General features: G+C 46.2%; 1 protein-coding gene across 1 annotated transcript; it reads left to right on the plus strand.

Moving 5' to 3' along the window:
• The first annotated feature begins 2,033 nt into the window (after positions 1 to 2,033).
• Positions 2,034 to 15,715, plus strand: LOC144114856 (tubulin beta-4 chain-like). The gene is made up of 7 exons (XM_077648859.1): positions 2,034 to 2,175; positions 2,924 to 3,032; positions 4,448 to 4,558; positions 12,807 to 13,051; positions 13,201 to 13,400; positions 14,900 to 15,336; positions 15,487 to 15,715. Exons 1-7 carry the CDS (start codon positions 2,119 to 2,121, stop codon positions 15,636 to 15,638), a joined length of 1,311 nt encoding a protein of 436 aa, XP_077504985.1. The 5' UTR covers positions 2,034 to 2,118; the 3' UTR covers positions 15,639 to 15,715.
• Positions 15,716 to 20,635: the final 4,920 nt, after the last annotated feature.

Consider the following 20,635-nt stretch of genomic DNA (forward strand, 5'->3'; position numbering starts at 1 on the left):
AATGCAACCATTTTTCGCTTAATTTTGTACACTAGGTATGCGGATATCCATGGCTATTGAGGAAGGCTCCAATTTTGTTCCTCTTACGTTATGTTAAGGTCTGTTTACACGATGAACCCCATATCGGAGACGCCGCAGTGCCTTTGGCGGTCGTCTGCTGATGCCAAGGTCCCCAGTTCAATTCCTGCCGCGGCGGCCATATTTCGATGGAGGCGTAATACAAAAATACCCGTGTTCTGCAGCGACAAGTGGCGCATGTTAAAGATCCCCATTTGTGCTAAATTATTCTGCAGCCCTTCACTACGGTGTTCCTCATACCCCATGTGTCGGTTCGAGACGTTAAACTCGACAATTACAAAAAAGAAAATCTGGAGACTAGTTTTTATGGAGGAAAAACGCTAAGGCGCCCGTGTGCTGTGCGATGTCAGTGCACGTTAAAGATCCCCAGGTGGTCGAAATTATTCCGGAGCCCTCCACTACGGCAACTATTTCTTCCTTTCTTCTTTCACTCCCTCCTTTATCCGTTCCCTTACGGCGCGGTTCAGGTGTCCAAAGATGCATGAGACAGATACTGCGCCATTTCCTTTCCCCCAAAACCAATTAAAAAAGATCAGTTTTTGTGTCGCGAAACAGGCTTCGCGTGACGTTCTACTTTCAGTTCGTTAAGTTCGCGCCTGGCCCGTATCTGGCCTGGCCCCGGTTGATGATGATGATGATGATGATTTTGGCCTCTGGTTGAATGGTACGTACCCACGGTGGGGGATTGGACAGGGTACATTGGCCCCGGTTATCTGCGCACCAGGGGTTCCAGCAGAAATTCCGATATCCTTTTTTCTGACGGCGGACCCCGGATCCTTGGCTGCCATGTTGGTGAACGTCGCACAGTGAAATGTGATGCGCATGTCTAATCCTGTTATCAGCACCTGTGATGCTGGAGGTCGGAGCAAGCGGCTGTAAGTGGATTAGGCATACGCACGGCCTGTCGCCGTGCTACGTTCACCAAACATCAGACAATATTCCGCGGGCAGTGTGCATACCTAACGCACCGAAAGCAGAACACCGCCCGGACCAAGGAACGGCAAGAGGCCCGTTTTGTGAATCCACATTTACTAAAGAATTCCATGATCCATCAAAAGTATCGATCATTATACCTAGTAAAATCACTGCAAGGATGAACAATTTCTGCGCAAATTGTCTGTGTTAATAGCTTGCTGTTCACCAGGAATATATTGGCACATAGCCACCCAATCTGAACCTGACAACGTTTGGCAGAAGGTTAGGCGGCCGGATGAGATTAAGAGGTTTGCAGGCATAAGGTGGGCGCAGCTGGCAAAGGACAGGAATAACTGGAGAGCCATGGGAGAAGCCTTTGCCCTGAAGTGAGCGTAGTCGGGCTGATGACGACGATGATGATAATGACCCACCCAAACCCCCAATCCAACCTCCCATACCCACACCCAACTTCTTCTTCCCAATGGGAAGCCACTGTTTCGAGAGCACAAACCAGGATGGCCAACGCAGACTGATCGAACAGGCAACCCCGATTGGAACAGATAATGAGGCCCTGGACTCAGGTCTCTAACCTCTTGGGGCTACAGTCAGGCTGCTGCTGCTGCAGATGATGATGAAATAAAGTTTTCCAATCGGTCGGTAACATTCAAACTTTAGAACCGACCGCACGCGCACAAATCGAAAGGTTAGAAAAGTGAAAAAATTATGCTGCAGAATGCACGTTAGTTCTTTCGAGCGAAACCAATTTCAAGCACCGAGAAAAGAAAGTAGAAGAGGCCGAGTTTGCCCCTGCAGCCAGTTGAGAGAACTCCGTTGTGCCGGAAGCTTTGCGAAACGAAAAATAGTTCGCGTTGTACGGCGCAAATCCTTTACACGGCATCCTGTACGTGAAATGAAGGCCTTATATATAAGCTCTGAAGCGCATTTACTATGGCAGGAACAGGCTGCGGCACTACTTTTTGCGCTATTGAGTCGACACACGTACACATAGGAACAAAGTTGAGGAAGAAGTGAGCGTTGATGCGGCGCAAGGCTACAAATACGTGGACCCTTGACCCGGGCAGGCAGTCGGCATCTTGACAGCTGAGTCTCGGAGTGGCATCGAACATGCGCGAGATAGTCCACATCCAGACAGGACAGTGTGGCAACCAGATTGGGGCGAAGGTAAGCCACCTCTACTACCTCGTGGGTTATTTCACGGCTCAGGGGATCGCGGTTTCCATTCGGTCCCAGTGCCGGTCCCGGCGCGTTTTACGTTGGTGATTACGTTGCGTCCTAAACGCCACGTACTAGAATCTCGTTTCAGGATACGGGCGAAAGCAATTGCCTGTGAAGCAGTCGCGGCTTTTACAAGACGTACTGCTTTCGTTCTAATTTGTGGCCTCTTTGCGTTGGACAATGTTGAGCCCTAGCTAATGCTCATCGAATCTCTTGTTCTTGACCACTCCTTTCGCTCTGACCTTTTATTTACTGCTCGCGATTTGAGAGCGTTGAGATATTGTTGTTGTTTTATGGCATATAGCTCAGATTTTATTCCCGGTTGAAAAAAATTATAGACAATCGGTCTTGGCGGAGAGGTGACATGGAACAGTTTTATGGCAAATGACTGCCGCAAAGCGATCGGCGAGGATTCTTTGCGGGAATATTTTTTCGCAGGACCTAGTTTTCGCGTATGATGCAATTCATAGGCCTCAAGTGATCTTAGGCCCTGCCGGGTTTCCGCCATCAGCAAGACACATGGCGGGTGAGAATCGATGGCAGTTGACGAGTTGACTACAAAAACCAGTTGACAAGGGGAACTGTAGCAGTTATGTTGCTTGCGCTGTGAATTACAGCCTCTAAATATGCTTTACCTGCCGCCACTGCGCGATGTGACGCCGCTCTGATTACTGAAATCTTTTCCCGTCTGCAGTTTTGGGAGGTGATTTCCGATGAGCATGGCATCGATCCAAGCGGGGCGTACCACGGCGATTCGGACCTCCAGTTGGAGCGCATCAATGTCTACTACAATGAGGCCTCCGGTACGCGTCTGGCTGTATTTCAGTTGATAATTTCACTTTGAAGCTTCCCCGTCGAGTTGATATTGCCTTGCGGCTTTTTCGCACTGCTAAGCATTACGGAAATTTGCCGGGCCGTTTGCCACATGACTTCAACAGAAACAGCAAGAGAAAGACAAAACCGAACGCTGTGTGTATGGTTGTCCCTTTTTCTCGGTCCTGCCTTAATAGAGCTGTTTGTGCTGTTAAGCTGATATCTGGCCTGTCAATGGAGCTTCTTCAACGGCAGGCCATTGCTCTTCAAGCTTCAAATTCTACAACCAATCGCGCAAATTTAGTTAGGTCAAAGTGCAACGTCTAGTGACCTCTTCTGCTTGCGGCATGTTATGTTAGGCCATTGCAGCTTTTCAGGTTGCGTTGCCACAAGTCCCGCAGGGATTAGCTTGAAGGTTCTTGACCAAAGGCTTTTTTTCTCATAGGCAATGAATGTTCACAACGCGAATGAGTTTTTAATAATAATAATTGGTTTTGGGGGAAGGAAATGGCGCAGTATCTGTCTCATTAATCGGCGGACACTTGAACCGCGCCGCAAGGGAAGGAATAAAGGTGGGAGTGAAAGAAGAAAGGAAGAGAGAGGTGCCGTAGTGGAGGGCTCCGGAATAATTTCGACCACCTGGGGATCTTTAACGTCCACTGACATCGCACAGCACACGGGCGCCTTAGCGTTTTTCCTCCATAAAAACGCAGCCGCCGCGGTCGGGTTCGAACCCGGTTTCTGAATTCCCTCGTCAGGGTTGACGAGGACATAGTACCTCTCCCCTCTACTACGTTTCCTCTTGCTGCAGTGAGTTTGTAAGGAGTTTTTAACTCTATGTTTGCTAATACCGCCGCTGTGCTTTCATTTGGAAGGGGCTCGATCATGACATCCATGATTCGGCGGACGCATTTCTATGGAGGCGAGATCATAAAGAGCCGTGTGTTCTGCGATCTTATTGCGCGTAAAGTAACCCGAGGTGGTGCAAATTTATCCAGAGGCCGGCACTACTGCGTTGATGACAGCCCATGTACAGTATTCGGAATGTTAATCCCATATAGGACACCGTAAGTTTAGTAATACGAAACAGAATCGAAACAGGAGTCGCAACAGGACGTTAATGTAGTGACACAATTTTGATCCATCTCAATTTATCTATAAACATTTCACCTTCTGTTTTTCTCTGAAAGATATTTAAATATTTTATTATTAAATATAACTGGATCTGCTGTTTAAAGGCCGGGAGGTGGCGCAAGGACCAAGTAGTGCCGCTTTTATTTGCTATGACACCTACAGTTGGCGCGCCCATTCTCATTTTTTTAACTGGCTTTGTTGTGACGCAGGTACTTGTATTAACTGCACGGTATCTTTGTTGCCGCTAAGTGATATTTGTTTTTTGTTTGAGGAGGTAAATACGTGCCTCGGGCCATCCTGGTTGACTTGGAGCCGGGAACCATGGACGCCGTCCGCTCGGGACGATTTGGACCACTCTTCCGGCCGGATAACTTTGTGTTCGGTAAGGGGCTTCTCGGCTTAAAACCTACTACATAAACACACCCACAAGAGCGCACAGTATAGACTAATCTTTAATGCGCACAACTGGCTAAATTTGTACCCACATCTCTGTACGCACAGCGAATCCTCGCTCAGTATGATCCAGTCCGAGTGGCATTCAGTTTAATACAGCCACGCAATCAAGAAATTCGAGTTTGATCTATGGACATTCTCATCAGTTCCTTGAGAAACCTAGGCCGCCAAGATTGAGACGCAAGCTTGGTGGTTCATCAAGAATGTAGTGCGCCGTGAAAAGAGCATATTACGAGAGAGGGAACACATGGGCCATTTCGAAAATAAAATGAATTGGAATCGAGGATATACAAGGCAAAAGCTGTCGGCGTTCAATGTGTTCATTGACGTGGACACCGTTCTAGACGCTTAAGGAAGTGCGTAAACTCGCTTACCGGGTCAGTGGACGCTTCACTCGCCCTTCGAGGTACGTGACGATGGTGAAGACATGTGGGCTGCATACATTAATAATAATTGGTTTTGGGGGAAAGGAAATGGCGCAGTATCTGTCTCATATATCTTTGGACACCTGAACCGCGCTGTAAGGGAAGGGATAAGGGTGGGAGTGAAGAAGAAAGGAAGAAAGAGGTGCCGTAGTGGAGGGCTCCGGAATAATTTCGACCACCTGGGGATCTTTAACGTGCACTGAAATCGCACAGCCTACGGGCGCCTTAGCGTTTTGCCTCAGTAAAAACGCAGCCGCCACGTTCGGGTTCGAACCCGGGAACTCCGGAGCAGTAGCTGAGCGCCCTAACCACTGAGTCATCGCGGCGGGTCTCTGCATACATTAGCACTGATAACTTCGTGGTAGACACGCGGAACTGCAGTAATAGGCCGCAGCGTTCATTGGGTGATCAACCTCTCGCGATCATCAACTGCAACCTGCCACAGAGGCAGGGTGAACGCGTTGCATATCCAAAGTGCGGAAGGCAATCAAATGGGGTTTTAAAGTGAAGGCTTTACTGGCCGCAAACTTGCGATTTCGCCGTGGCGGTGCTCCGAGGAAGCACGTAACGTCACAACGCGCGGCTCACCGCGCGTATTTCTCTCTTTCTCGCTCCCTAGTCACTACTGAGCATGCGCCACTAGTAGCATCGAGCCACAGGTGTCCGCCGCTGCGCAGCGCCACGCCTTTCCTCAAAATCCAACTTTCAATTTTCAGTTTTCTCTTTTTTTCTTCCCCTCCCTCCTTTATCGCTTCCTTTACGGCGCGGTTCGGGTGTCCATCGAGATATGTGAGACGGTTACTGTGTCATTTCCTTTCCTGCAAAACCAAACAAAACTAGTCAGCCGAGACTGTTCATAGTTCATTGGCGTTGACAACTTTGAAAGGGCCGTTCATTTTCACGAAAGGAAAGGCGTAATAATAAATGTAATAATTGGTTTTTGGGGAAAGGAAATTGCGCAGTATCTGTCCTGTATATCGTTGGACACCTGAACCGAGTCGTAAGGGAAGGGATAAACGAGGGAGTGAAAGAAGAAAGAGGTGCCGTAGTGGAGGGCTGCGGAATAATTTCGACCACTTGGGGATCTTTCACGTGCACTGACATGGCACAAGACGCGGGCGCCTTAGCGTTTTTCCACCACAAAAACGCAGCCGCCACGGTCGGGTTCGAACCCGGGAACTCCGGATCAGTAGCCGCGCGCGCTAACCACTGAGCCACCGCGGCGCACAACCGGCTCCGTGGGTCAGTGGAGACCTAAATCTCGCTTTCATGCACGTGGCGCTGGTTTCCAACTGCAAAAGACTGCTTTGATGGCGTTCCCCACACTGGATAGGCAGCGCGCCCTCCCTGCCACCCTGGGAGGTCGCACGCAGTTAACGGTTGATCGCGAGATCTTGATCAGCAAACGAACGCAGCAGCCTAGCTATTGCTGCAGTGCCGCATGTCAGCCACAACGCTGTCAGCGCTATTGCATTCAGGCCACTTCTCTCTCCCACCACTGCCACGTGCATCAAATCACGAATGAGGCGTCCGCATATCCAGGCAGCCAGTTATGCGCCCTTCCTTTGTACAACTTCATCGTCGTCTAGAACATTGTCAACGCAAAGAACACAGTGAACGCCGACATCTTTCGCTTTGTATACCCTAGATTAACTGAGCTAATCTACATTCATTTTTTGCAGTCGCATGCCAACGCCACGTTACAAGAAAGCGAAAGTGAGGTGTCCACTGACCCAGGGAGTCAGTTGTGCGCCTTTCCTTTCGTAAAAATGAACGGCCTCTACGTTGTCAACACCAATGCACCAAATGAGCGCCGGCGGCTCATTTTGTTTTGGTTTTGAGGAAAGTAAATGGAGCAGCAACTATCTCATATGTCTCGGTGGACACTAGATCGAATGGATAAAGGCGGGATGGAAACAAGAAAAAAAAACTTGAAAATCGAATTTAAGGAAAGGTGTGGCGCGACGCAGCGGCGGAACACCTATGGCTCGGTGCAACTAGTGGCTCATGCGCAGTAGTGACTAGACACGCTTACCCGAAATGGGCCGCTGGCTATAGCCTAGCGTAGCTCTCGCTACAAAAAATTCCATCCGCCTTTGACACAACACCACATCACTGGGCAAAACGCATAGGTGGCGCATTACACAAGGAAGGGAGGCGGCCGTCTGCGGGGACAATCCGGCATAAAACAAAATATTACAGACAGATATAACACAGGATATGAGCACAGCTGGCGGTTCTCCCTACCCTGTGTTCATGTCATTTGTCACCCGTTTTACATAGGGACTCGCTGGAGAGATTGTGTTCTGTAGCTGAGTACAATGCGAGCCATGACTTGTTGAACATATATTTTCAACTTCTTTCACTCGTCGCTTTATTGGGAACTTCCGCAAGCTGTTAACTTCAACTGTGTTGAGCGTTGTTTATCTCTCTTCTCGCTACCTCCACCACGCAGCATATGTATTGTTTTTTCCGCCCAGGGCATGGCTTTCTTTCATGCCCAGCTTTCTGGGACATCTACTACTTGTGCCATCTACCGGCAGTGGCGTCGACAGGGAGCGTAACTGAATGGGAAGGGGTACAAAAAAAATCGTAAAACGTGAACAAAATCACCTACAAAAATGCTTCGGGGATTTGTGTAATATACATTTAGCTGAGGAATGTGCCGAAGTTTCTGTCCTGTGCTATTAATACACGAGCTTCCCAGCGCGTTTGAATATTATACGATGCTGCCTACGGGAGGGGGCCAATGTTTTGGCATTTTTCCAGACTTTGAAACTGTATAGCACCTTAACACGAATAGATATCGAAAATGCTTGCCGGTTTTAGGTACCCAAATATATGGTGTTTAAAATGGTGTGCAACGATCTGGCATAGCTTTGATCAAGAAGCTTCCTGAGGCCTTTTAATTGGAACCTGATATTGCCTAAAATATGAAAGATGGCGCCCGGTAGCGAGCTACACTGCAGAACTGGTTCGGACTGCTGAAGTTGCGTCCATTTCGGCGCTTACCTTTTTATCGGGTGACTTTTGCGTTGCAGACAAGAACACATGTCAGAGCTCGAACCCAGTGTCTCGACCGGAGCTTTAAATAAAGAAGGTTGTTACGATGACCATGCATTAACGCAGCTACATAAAATATTCGCGGCTGTTCATATATGCTTGTCGTGGAGCAACTTTGCAAATTGTCAGCCCTTTGCTATTATCTAAAAAGTTTATTGGGGCGTGTGATCAGGATATATTAGGGTATGAGAGCTAGCTCGCCTGAATTTTAGCTATTCTTGTTACTTTTAAAGAGCGTAGCGGCATTCAAACGGCCGACATCAAAAAGTATTCGCGGATATAAATGTTGAAGTTTATTCTTTTAATACTTATTTAAAAAAATTTGATAAAGCTTTACTCAGAAACATTCTGAAGCTGTTCAGCTGTTGTTGGGCAGAACACAGAATTTGGAGTCTAGAAGCAAATAGCGTCTAGATAGACGTTCAGGTTGTTACTGTCACGTTCAGTGTAATGCTTTCAAATTAGTGACTCTAGCGTTGTCCGAATATGGTGACTCGAGTTTGCACTTAGAGTTCTAACCTGGGTTCAGAACCTTTTGTTTTGGTCAACTAATTTTAATAAATGTGCTCGTTTCTATAGAAAATATATTAGTATGAATGTATGAATGAAAAATTTCACGCATGATCACTATTCATACTTTTATTGCTGCAGCTATTGTCGACTTTTTTTGCTGTTCTTTCATTCTGACTTCTGTAATATGCATGCATGATGTATTGCCGGGATCCATCCTGTGTAACACAACTGAAAAAGTGAGGCTTCGCTTTTGAGGTACGAAACTTCGCTTTTAAAGACACCGCAAGATACCGCCAAATTTTTTCCATTTTTGCAAACAAATTGGTGAATTTATTTGTGTCCACTTCTGGGCTACGAAAAAGCGCTTTTACATGGACGTCATCAAGGAAGCATTTCATAACGGTATATATAAATGGCAAATATGGTAGCTGTCGCAATTCGCGACGCTGCCAGCCGCTACGCTGCTTCGTCGGCCGATTGTCATGATATCGCATTTAATTCTCCCGCACCTCTCAGAGTGACATCGCAAGGGGCCGCCAGGTGCAAGAGGGTTAACCACGGATTAACAGGGTTAGTCGCGATGTCATATCAATCGTCTGAAGCGACTGTCTTGACAGTCTCCTTTGAAGAACGTTTGCATCTGTCCTTTGAGGCTGGGCTGTAATCATTTTAAGCAATAAATTTTTCTTTTTCACCAGTATAATAGATGAGTTGCGTTATCGCAAGCAGCATGCTTTTAAGATTCGTCTTCTTTAAAATGCTATGAAAACGTGTAAAAAATTGACCGCCAATAGCAAGATGAAACGATGTCAAGGGGTATAAATTAGAGGGGGAAGAAAAATAAAAAACAACTAAGTGTCCTGCCCACGCCAGTACAAATACTACATGAAGACTGTTAAAAGAATGAAAACTAGAAGTGCCCCCCGTTAGAACGGCCAATAAAAAATCAAGAGAAACACCCCCACAAATACATTCAAAGAGAGAGAGAGGGGCGGGTGGGGGGTGGCAAAGTCTTGCACAGGGTGCCGGGTGATGTAAGGCCGGCTCAGGACCCAGCCGCTATGCCCACATTTCAGCGTACGCGAAATGCAACAACGCTCCGGCTGTTTACCCCCGGGGGGTCGAATTAGTTCGAAGCGCTCCAGTGCGCTGTCCCTTATAGCCTGTAATAGAACTAATTTGTATTATTTCATTGTATCTTTTCCCAGTTCCCAAGTTACTCTGCCTGCAGCAGCGTTGATTTCTGTGGTCAGGTGAAAAACTAATTGTACTGCACTGAACAATACTATGGCTTACTTTTGAAGCAGCAACCTTTGGTAAATCAAACCAAATACAATTGTAATAGAGAAGTAGAGCGCAACAAAAATAACCAGACGCTAAAAAGGAATGTATACCAATAAAAAAAGTCACGAATTGCATTCTATGTTACAAAGTTAATGAGAATATCAAATAGGCGGGGATGTCATTATAGCAGGCGGGGATGTGTTATAGCAGGCGGGAATGTCGTTATAGCACGTAGCGGAAAGCACAATGTCAGCAAATTACCATGAATGAAGGGGAAGCGTTCGTAACGATAACACTCATTGGAAGTGATCTGTTACGTTTACAGTAATATTCGAGGGACTGGAGGTTATATTTCTTTTCTCCTTTGCACCTTTGGGGAGGAAATCGAGCAAATGTAGTAGGTATATTTTAAAGGCGTCGCTGTCAATAAACTTGCACTTGTCACACTATCTGATAGCTGCTGCAAAAGGGGTTATAATTTTCCCGCAAAAAGGCAAGGACAAGGGCTATAGTGCCGACATAAAATATTTTATTATACACTTTTTATACAACATTTGGAAACAAAATGTGTACAGTCATAATCACATAGCGTCATTACCTTGTGTTCATGTTACATGTACAACCAGAACGTTGCACTCCAAACGTAACGAATATGAATATAACTAAACACACTTCACAGCAACATGACATACAAAAGAAGCAATACTTTGCGAAAAGAATAAAGAACAAGGCAAACTTTTAATCGGTTGCCAAACAAAATGAGTCAACAAAGAAGGACATACAAATGAACATAAACGATGGCATAGAATGTGCGTAGTACTGCTGTCGTCACTTTTCTCGAGCCTGTTTGTGCGCATTGTGCACTTGATGCCAGTATTATATGATCTACGCCCGATACGACCAATCAGTTTTCTTAAATTCGCTGCAAAATGTTTTCCTGCTGCCCCGCAGAACTTAAAGGCGTGTGTGCATGTTCATTTTCAAAGCACCCCCCCCCCCCAAGTACTTTTTCTAGCTGTACTGATTGCGCTATAAATCGGTTATCCATGGTTTGTTTACATAAAAGAATTTTCTTACGCAAAAGACAAGCCAAAAGATCATTTTAAAAGTGACAACGCCAATACTTACAAAACACACATATCACATTTATATTACACCAAAACATTGCTCAGGGCTTATATAGCAGGTAAACAGTCACATAATACAAATACACTATTTTAGTACACACCGAACACTCCTTTAGAAGCAGGTTACATAAGGCATCAGGAACAGTACTCTTCATCTTCAAGCAGTGATGCACTTTCTAAACTAGAGGTACAACACAGCACTATAAGTATAGGAGGAAACACGCAAAACTAAAAGGCACATCTCACCACATAAATGTTATCTCCTCCTATGTCTACAATCATTGCTTTTCTCTTTCTTTCCTTACAAGGTTGCGAAGTTTTTCTATTGATTTGACTTTCGTCGACATTGCCATAGCCCGAAGCTCCGTGCGCAATTCTCCTGCATCCATGTCGTCCACATTTTGCAGACAGTTTCTTTCACTCACTTTTTCATCTGCACAGAGTAGCCTCTTCGCCCGTGTCTCTTGAATAAGTCCATCAAACCAATACTCTTTGTCCCGCTTTTTATATGCACGGCTTAGTCTGATATTCTCACTCCAAGACTTTTCGCCAGCTTGAGAGCGTCAGCGGCTGCATTCCACATGTTAGACTTCATATGGTGTAGATGCTTCAGCACGTCGTTTTTTTTTCTAACCCTTGGCTTGAAATTCAACCAAGGCCCTTGAACCTTTCGTGCTTTGCGGAAGCGTGGTGCGCGAGAATATGAATGTACGGCGTAACTCTATCGCCACCATAGCCTTTGCAACCTTGGGCTCCTAATTCTAAGAACGTGTGAAAGAATTCTGAGGTTTCTCTTTCTATGCTGCGACCTTCAACATCATTTTCCAGGTGGTACAAAATTTTCCGCATAGGCTTCCAAAGGAGCAAAGTTTTTTTCCTCTGTTTGAGGGTGCAATTTCCCGGCCAGTTTTTCAGGCAAAGCCTTCAGCAGACGCTCACAATCGCCCCCCGATACCGACGTGAATGTTTTTCCCCTGTTTCCTTCATTGGTTTCCCGGACGTGAAATTTAATCCCACAGTCCTGAATCCCATGTCCTGAACGTGTATGGTCATACAACGTGCGTTGCGGACTTTTTCACAGTAATCTCTGTCTTCTGCTTCTGAAAGCAATCCATCTACAAGGCGGTTAACTATTCTTAACTTCATGTGCAATACATCGAATTATTAAATCAAAGTCGAAGTTGAACAATGGCACGTTATTCATCCCGTTCGCTTCTGCGCAGCAATCAGCTCTCATGTTCTCAAGAGTGCGGATCAAAGGAGGCTCATTAAAGCTCCTGTTGTCAGAACTGAGCACCTTGTCTGTGGGTTTGCTCGACAAAATGGACAAGGATAGTGTGATGCAGCAGACTGCAGACCCTGAACAACAAGCAAAAATTTCAAATCTGACCCTAGACAGATGTGAATCGGAATCTCATGGTCCCCTACAGATATGCTACCCCTTCGTGCGACAACATTAATTTCTTTCATCAAATCCCGAAAAGCATCTCTTATTTCAAAATAACCTTCCGAGATCTCCGCCACACCGAGAAGGCGATGAAGGTTATGGCTTTGTAGGTGCCGCGTTTTGCAAATGATGACGAATGATAATGTTGTCCAGATCGTGCGTCTACTCGCAACGCAGCCATCACCCTCTATTTTTACAAGGAGTGCCTCGGTGTAGATCTCTGTCTCTGAGTGGCTTTCCTTTATTGCATATTCCAGTACTGATTTTCTTCAGGATACAGTTTGTGCAAGTATACGCCTTTCACAACCCGCCCTTCAGGTCAGAGTGGCGCTGGCAACAATTGGGCCAAGGGCCACTACACCGAGGGTGCTGAACTGGTGGACTCGGTGCTCGACGTTGTGCGCAAGGAAGCGGAATCCTGTGACTGCCTGCAGGGATTCCAGCTGACCCACTCCCTGGGCGGTGGTACTGGATCTGGCATGGGCACACTGCTCATCTCGAAGATCCGTGAAGAGTACCCCGATCGCATCATGAACACCTACAGTGTAGTGCCCTCTCCAAAGGTGTGTGACATTATCTGCAGCACCCAATTTCAGCATCTTTGAAACAAATCAAACATGACATTTTGGCCTTGCTTTATAAGGCGTCTTCCTTGAATTTTGATTAGTCGTTATGCACAAAGTTCTCATTCTCTTCCTGCGGATACCTCTAGGTTTCGGACACTGTCGTCGAGCCCTACAATGCTACTTTGTCAGTGCATCAGCTTGTGGAGAACACCGACGAGACCTACTGCATCGACAACGAAGCACTCTACGACATCTGCTTCCGGACGCTTAAGCTCACGACTCCCACCTACGGAGACCTTAACCACTTGGTTTCTGCAACGATGTCGGGTGTGACCACATGCCTGAGGTAAGTATTTCGCAGCTTCGTTCAAGGGGTCACTTAAACGCCTCATGCATGTTCATAAAGAGCCCAAAGAGATCGACACCATCCGCCAAATTGCTAGTTCCGACAACAGTGATCGGTTCATTATGGAACAAGCACTGCAAAGACTGCGGTCGCCAAGGACTTTTACAAAATATTAAGAGTAATACACTACAGCTAATCTTCATGTATAAAGTGCATGTGGTGGCAATATTTTCAGAAAATACAATGACGAGCAAGAAAGCAAATAAAAGCGCCCACACCGTCCGCATAAAAACTAACAAACACCGCACCTGCTATAGCCAGGCAAGCAGCTGCTCAAGGAAGCTTTGAAAAGCACTTCAAGGAAAGTGAATTTGGCAACGGCAGCAATAACGAGAAGGCGGCTGTCGTCGGGAATAATGGAGCGGCGCCTAATCTACGGCATGCGATTGCGCACATTGGGCATAAAATGGCCGTGTTTAACTACTGTACCTCAGAAACTCATGAGGCGAAAAGGTAAATTAAGGCCTGGCGCTGTAAATGATGAAAAACTACTGTGTTCAAAAAGGAAACATCTCAAATCTCTTGGAAATAATTTAGGTGTGTGTCAGTGGAGAATGCTTTTTGAACTGTTTCTCCTTTATAAAGCGCACATTTATCTCGTTCAGCTCCTTAATCCTAGAGTACAGGACCTACATATAAAGCCTCACGTACAGCGAAATCAGTTATCCCCGTTTTCTCTTCGGGAAAAGGGAATACAAATTCCCACGTTTTGGTATGGAAGTTTTTCGATAAATAGTGGCACTTTCTCTGAGGAAGTTGGGAGCAGAGTACCACATTACATTGCTGAGCAGTCAGTATGGAATACTGGTTGCCATTGTTGGGGGATGGTATTTTAGGGCCTGGAGAACGATCACATAATTTTAAAGTGCCACGACAACCGGCAGACCGTTGAAGTTAATACTTGTCGATGTTCTCCTAATGTAGTAATTTGTATTAACTTTGAAGCTGGATACGAAGCAGTGACCATGTGAAGAATCCATTTTTATTTTTGTGATTTTGCCAATGAATCGAAACAGCAACAGAAGAAATCTTGTTATCTTACTAGAGCTGGTTTGTTTCTCCGCCGTTGTAATTTGGCTGAGGCAAATAACAGGCATGCAGTTTCAATGTTCTCTAGAACAGACTGGCAAAGTGTAAACTATGTCACTTCTGAAATTTCCACGAGTGCGTTCTTTCATTGCGCTTCGTTGTCTGCACTGGCGTGAAGAGAACTGAATTTCAAATTTGATGACCCGATATTCAAAAGCTTTGAATGAACAGCGGCAACAATCGCGACATTCTACAAGATGCCTCCACTGACCATTGTAGCTGCTCCATAATCTTACCACAATCTTGTTCTGACTGCTCCCAAACAAGAGCGCCCAACATACATCTGTAAATTCTCTCTCCCCTTGGGAATTAAGCGGGCTTCTAATCAAGCACCGTCTCATTCCTCACAGATTTCCTGGGCAGCTGAATGCTGATCTTCGCAAGCTGGCCGTTAATATGGTGCCCTTCCCTCGCCTCCACTTCTTCATGACTGGCTTTGCTCCACTCACGTCCCGCGACTGCCAGCAGTACCGGGCTCTGACTGTGCCGGAGCTGACGCAACAGATGTTTGATGCCAAAAACATGATGGCTGCTTGCGACCCCCGCCACGGTCGTTACCTGACAGTTGCTGCAGTCTTCAGAGGCCGAATGAGCATGCGGGAAGTCGATGACCAGATGCTCAACATCCAGAGCAAGGACTCGAGTTACTTCGTTGAATGGATCCCGAACAACGTAAAGACAGCTGTCTGTGACATACCGCCTCGAGGTCTGAAGATGTCTGCTACTTTCATTGGGAACAGCACAGCCATTCAAGAGCTTTTCAAGCGTATCTCCGAGCAGTTTACAGGTGACCATCGTGTTTGATTTGAAAGTGTTTCTTAAAAGCACATACTTTCATTGTAGGTGCCCATTACTGTCGATTTTCTGGAACAGCGCATTTTCGGGGGCAGTTCCAGGAGTGTGACCCCGCCTGTTTGATATATTATTTTTTTTGCAGCTATGTTCCGCCGCAAGGCCTTTCTGCACTGGTACACCGGAGAGGGCATGGACGAGTTGGAGTTCACCGAGGCAGAGTCCAGCTTGAACGAACTGGTGTCAGAATACCAACAGTACCAGGAGGCCACAGCTGAGGATGAAGGGGAATTCTAGGAGACCCAGGCAGAGGCCTAGTTTTTTGTGTGCAGTGCTTTTTTTCTTTCGCTTTACAATAAAGTGTTTGTCATGGATCCTTCTTTTTGAGCCAGGTGCTTGTGCACTTCAGTATGTCGTAGGCCCGGACTGCGTCACAAGGATGGTCACGCAAAGCAGCTAAACTTTACTGTATGGCAATGTGCGCACATCTGTAAATAGCCGTGTGACCGGCGTTTTCGGCATTTTGACGAAACTCTAAAATCTGTCAAAATCTTCTCATCGAACCACTTTTAGAGCGAACGCAAGGTGATCTTAAGGAAAATAAGTTTTGATGAGCTATTATTGGTATCGGATACTTCCTGTCTGATGATGTGGCAAATTCTCTGTGCTGTCGAAACTGATACGAGACGAGCCGGTTTTTAGAACATCGCTACGGAGAATACATTTTGCTTATTATTCTCAGTGTTACTTGACTGAGTTTTTTTGGCGTATTATCTAGCCATCATCTTTTGTCTCATTTTTACGATTTTTAACAAACATTTCAGTGACGGGATCTTCGTCAATACTAGGACGATCGAATCACTTTCCTTGAGAGGGTCTTCTACTTGAGGGAAGGAAAACAAGTTGAGAAGACGCCGACAGGACATCAAGTAGCATTTGAGGCTGCTTGACCAATTCATTGTTCAGCGATAGGCGAGCTCCTCGGGGCTGCTGAACCTCTAGCGATCGAACCACAAGGCGCATATATCGTCCTTCTGTGAGCGGCATAGCCCTAACCCGGGACGCAGCGCAGAAAGGTTCGTCGCCAAAGGCTTTGGCGAGTCGCCACTGTGAGGAGCCCTCAACCCTTAATACTCAACAAACATTGCCCGTGTTGCGCTATTGATTCAGAATCCCTTACCGTGGTGTCCACAGAAACGGAGGGTAGGTGCTTTGGAAGCCACGCGAGCTTTCGTGATCTGAAAGCCCTATGGTTGGAGCCGGGAGCGATATTACCGGCGAGGGCCTGGGGTAAACAGCTCTTTGTCTCTATAGCAGTTTAGCGTCAGCATCACCAGCTCTTTACGCGATAGCGGTAAAGGCCCCGTTCACCCGAAAATCCAGTGCCGATGTTCGTGTTTTCGGTGTTGTGAGTGAAAAATCGCAAGCTCTTGATTGCCCAGGTATTGAATGCCCAGGTATTTTTGGATGCAAAGTAGAGAACGACCGTTTGCATATATGGTAATTAACCGATTGCGCTACCGCGTTATACCCTTAGGGCGGAGCTTAAGTGATCCTTCCAAGTTTTGCATGACAGGTAGGAAAGCGCTTCCTGATGTCCCTGAGGGGCTCAAGTATGTCTCCGTAGTACGTTTGCATTACAAGATAAGTTCCCACTTCGTCGACTATCGCTTGGTTTTATGACCGCGAGCTGTGGCGTTCGTGATTTGATTTCCGGTGTGTAGAGCCCATGTCATGGTAAGTGGTTCTCAGCTGGTACCCCATGGCGGAATATTTGGGAAGCCTTCTCGATGGGGCTACCGCTGGTATAATTACGACTGATTGTCTGCGAGTCGAGGTTACTGTCAAGGATCTGTGCCATCTGTTGCCGTCGGCGACTGCGAGGATTTTCGTGGTCAAATAGCATCCAAGTCGCGGCAGTGTAACGCGAAATTCGGCGACAACTCGTGCACTACTGGATTGGAACTCGTTGCATTTTTATCGCCTTACCGTAATATCCGGTATACAGTCCGCACGCAGTGTGTAGTCCGCAATGCACAATTTTGGCTGCATATGGATTGTAAAACTTTTATTTCCAACAGTTTGAGAGGCTTTACGCCCTTCGCCTAAACGACAGCCAGAATGCCCTGGCTTGTGGCGGCGTCTTCGGCCAGTTGTACGACCTTTGTCTGAATCATCAGATCGGTGCTGAATAGGAGAGCCTCCCATTGGTCAAGCGAGAGAATTTTTTTCCCTCCAGGGGGGAAAAAGGGCATTTCTAATATATATGGTTGAGATCCGCGTTGAGCTTGTACAGATTTGAATATTGTGACGGATAATAATGACTACACATAACTGGGTTCTGGAATGTATGAGTCTGGAGACGGCTGATAAGAAAAAAAATACTAGACTTTCCGCACTCGTTACATACACTGTCAGAATCAGGCGTGCGAACAGCACATAAAATTATATTTGGCGCAGTTCAAGTATCACAAAACGTGGCAATAGAGTAAGCTTCGCGAACTTTGTGCCACATTCAGCGATGCTGAAAAAGAAAAAAATGCTGTGCAGTGCATATATACAGATGGTCCGTAAAGCGCAAAATATAAATTTTTTAGCATGTATAACTCGCAGACTGTATACAAGAAACAATAGTATATGTTACAGAATTTCTGCCCCTCCCCCTAAAAAAGCCGCTTGCTATATATATATATATATATATATATATATATATATATATATATATATATATATATATATATATATTAAAGAAGCCAACAGTCACCGAAACAAAGGTGCATACGAGAATTTTTCTATTTTTTTATTTTTTTAATATCTAGTACCAATCAAATAGTTTTAAAGAAAATATATATATATATATAAGATAAAGGAAATGAGGGGCCCGTTTGACAAATATATGAAGGGAGCCAACAGTCACCGAAACCAAGGTGCATAGGGGAACGTTAATTTTTTTTTAAATGTGTTATGTTTATCAGTGGGATAATAATACTTAGATAAATAAACCGCTTGAAGAAAATTACTTATAAAGCAGCAGAAAAAACAACCATGCCGCCGGTGGGATACGAACCCACGACCTCCGAATATCGCGTCCGGTGCTCTTACCAACTGAGCTACGGCGACGGCTGTCCAATCTGCTGCTCTCGTGGGTATTTATGTTTACTGGGTGTAAGCGAGCCTTGAGAGTGTTCACCAGCGCCACCCTCGACCATAGCGGCGGACGTAGCACGTCCGGTAATACCGCGAGCGTGACGTAGAACGTCATCTAACGGCGAGGGCGGAAACTGTGCGAGAGCCCTCTTATGCTACCTATGGCATCAAGACTGCCAGAACCGAGACCCTCGTTAAGCTATTCGCAGAAAAGGTAAAGGAAATGAGGGGCCCGTTTGACAAATATATGAAGGGAGCCAACAGTCACGGAAACCAAGGTGCATAGGGGAACGTTAATTTTTTTTTAAATGTGTTATGTTTATTAGTGGGATAATCATACTTAGATAAATAAATCGCTTGAAGAAAATTACTTAGAAAGCAACAGAAAAAACAACCATGCCGCCGGTGGGATCCGAACCGACGACCTCCGAATATCGCGTCCGGTGCTCTTACCAACTGAGCTACGGCGACGGCTGTCCAATCTGCTGCTCTCGTGGGTATTTATGTTTACTGGGTGTAAGCGAGCCTTGAGAGTGTTCACCAGCGCCACCCTCGACCATAGCGGTGGACGTAGCACGTCCTGTAATATCGCGAGCGTGACGTAGAACGTCATCTAACGGCGAGGGCGGAAACTGTGCGAGAGCCCTCTTATGCTACCTATGGCATCAAGACTGCCAGAACCGAGACCCTCGTTAAGCTATTCGCAGACAAGTTAAAGGAAATGAGGGGGCCATTTGACAAATATATGAAGGGAGCCAACAGTCACCGAAACCAAGGTGCATAGGGGAACGTTAATTTTTTTATTAAATGTGTTATGTTTATCAGTGGGATAATAATACTTAGATAAATAAATCGCTTGAAGAAAATTGCTTATAAAGCAGCAGAAAAAACAACCATGCCGCCGGTGGGATCCGAACCCACGACCTCCGAATATCGCGTCCGGTGCTCTTACCAACTGAGCTACGGCGACGGCTGTCCAATCTGCTGCTCTCGTGGGTATTTATGTTTACTGGGTGTAAGCGAGCCTTGAGAGTTTTCACCAGTGCCACCCTCGACCATAGCGGCGGACGTAGCACGTCCTGTAATACCGCGAGCGTGACGTAGAACGTCATCTAACGGCGAGGGCGGAAACTGTGCGAGAGCCCTCTTATGCTACCTATGGCATCAAGACTGCCAGAACCGAGACCCTCGTTAAGCTATTCGCAGACAAGTTAAAGGAAATGAGGGGCCCGTTTGACAAATATATGAAGGGAGCCAACAGTCACCGAAACCATGGTGCATAGGGGAACGTTAATTTTTTTTAAATGTGTTATGTTTATTAGTGGGATAATAATACTTAGATAAATAAATCGCTTGAAGAAAATTACTTATAAAGTAGCAGAAAAAACAACCATGCCGCCGGTGGGATCCGAACCGACGACCTCCGAATATCGCGTCCGGTGCTCTTAGCAACTGAGCTACGGCGACGGCTGTCCAATCTGCTGCTCTCGTGGGTATTTATGTTTACTGGGTGTAAGCGAGCCTTGAGAGTGTTCACCAGCGCCACCCTAGACCATAGCGGCGGACGTAGCACGTCCTGTAATATCGCGAGCGTGACGTAGAACGTCATCTAACGGCGAGGGCGGAAACTGTGCGAGAGCCCTCTTATGCTACCTATAGCATCAAGACTGCCAGAACCGAGACCCTCGTTAAGCTATTCGCAGACAAGTTAAAGGAAATGAGGGGCCCGTTTGACAAATATATGAAGGGAGCCAACAGTCACCGAAACCAAGGTGCATAGTGGAACGTTAATATTTTTTTTAAATGTGTTATGTTTATCAGTGGGATAATATTACTTAGATAAATAAATCGCTTGAAGAAAATTACTTATAAAGCAGCAGAAAAAACAACCATGCCGCCGGTGGGATCCGAACCCACGACCTCCGAATATCGCGTCCAGTGCTCTTACCAACTGAGTACGGCGACGGCTGTCCAATCTGCTGCTTTCGTGGGTATTTATGTTTTGCGTGTAAGCGAACCTTGAGAGTGTTCACCAGCGCCATCCTCGTTCATAGCGGTGGACGTAGCACGTCCTCTAATACCGCACGTGTGACGTAGAACGCCATCTAACGACGAGGGCGGAAACTGTGCGAGAGCCCTCTTATGCT

This window comes from Amblyomma americanum, chromosome 1 (genome assembly GCF_052857255.1).
Source record: "Amblyomma americanum isolate KBUSLIRL-KWMA chromosome 1, ASM5285725v1, whole genome shotgun sequence".
Lineage (NCBI taxonomy): Eukaryota > Metazoa > Arthropoda > Arachnida > Ixodida > Ixodidae > Amblyomma > Amblyomma americanum.

What these genes read in the sequence shown, in the direction of transcription:
- LOC144114856 (XM_077648859.1), top strand. Translation starts at nt 2,119, where the DNA reads ATGCGCGAGATAGTCCACATCCAGACAGGACAGTGTGGCAACCAGATT. An exon ending in GCCGGATAACTTTGTGTTCG is followed by an intron (nt 4,559 to 12,806) that starts GTAAGGGGCTTC and finishes CCCGCCCTTCAG; the next exon opens with GTCAGAGTGGCGCTGGCAAC. An exon ending in GTGTAGTGCCCTCTCCAAAG is followed by an intron (nt 13,052 to 13,200) that starts GTGTGTGACATT and finishes GGATACCTCTAG; the next exon opens with GTTTCGGACACTGTCGTCGA.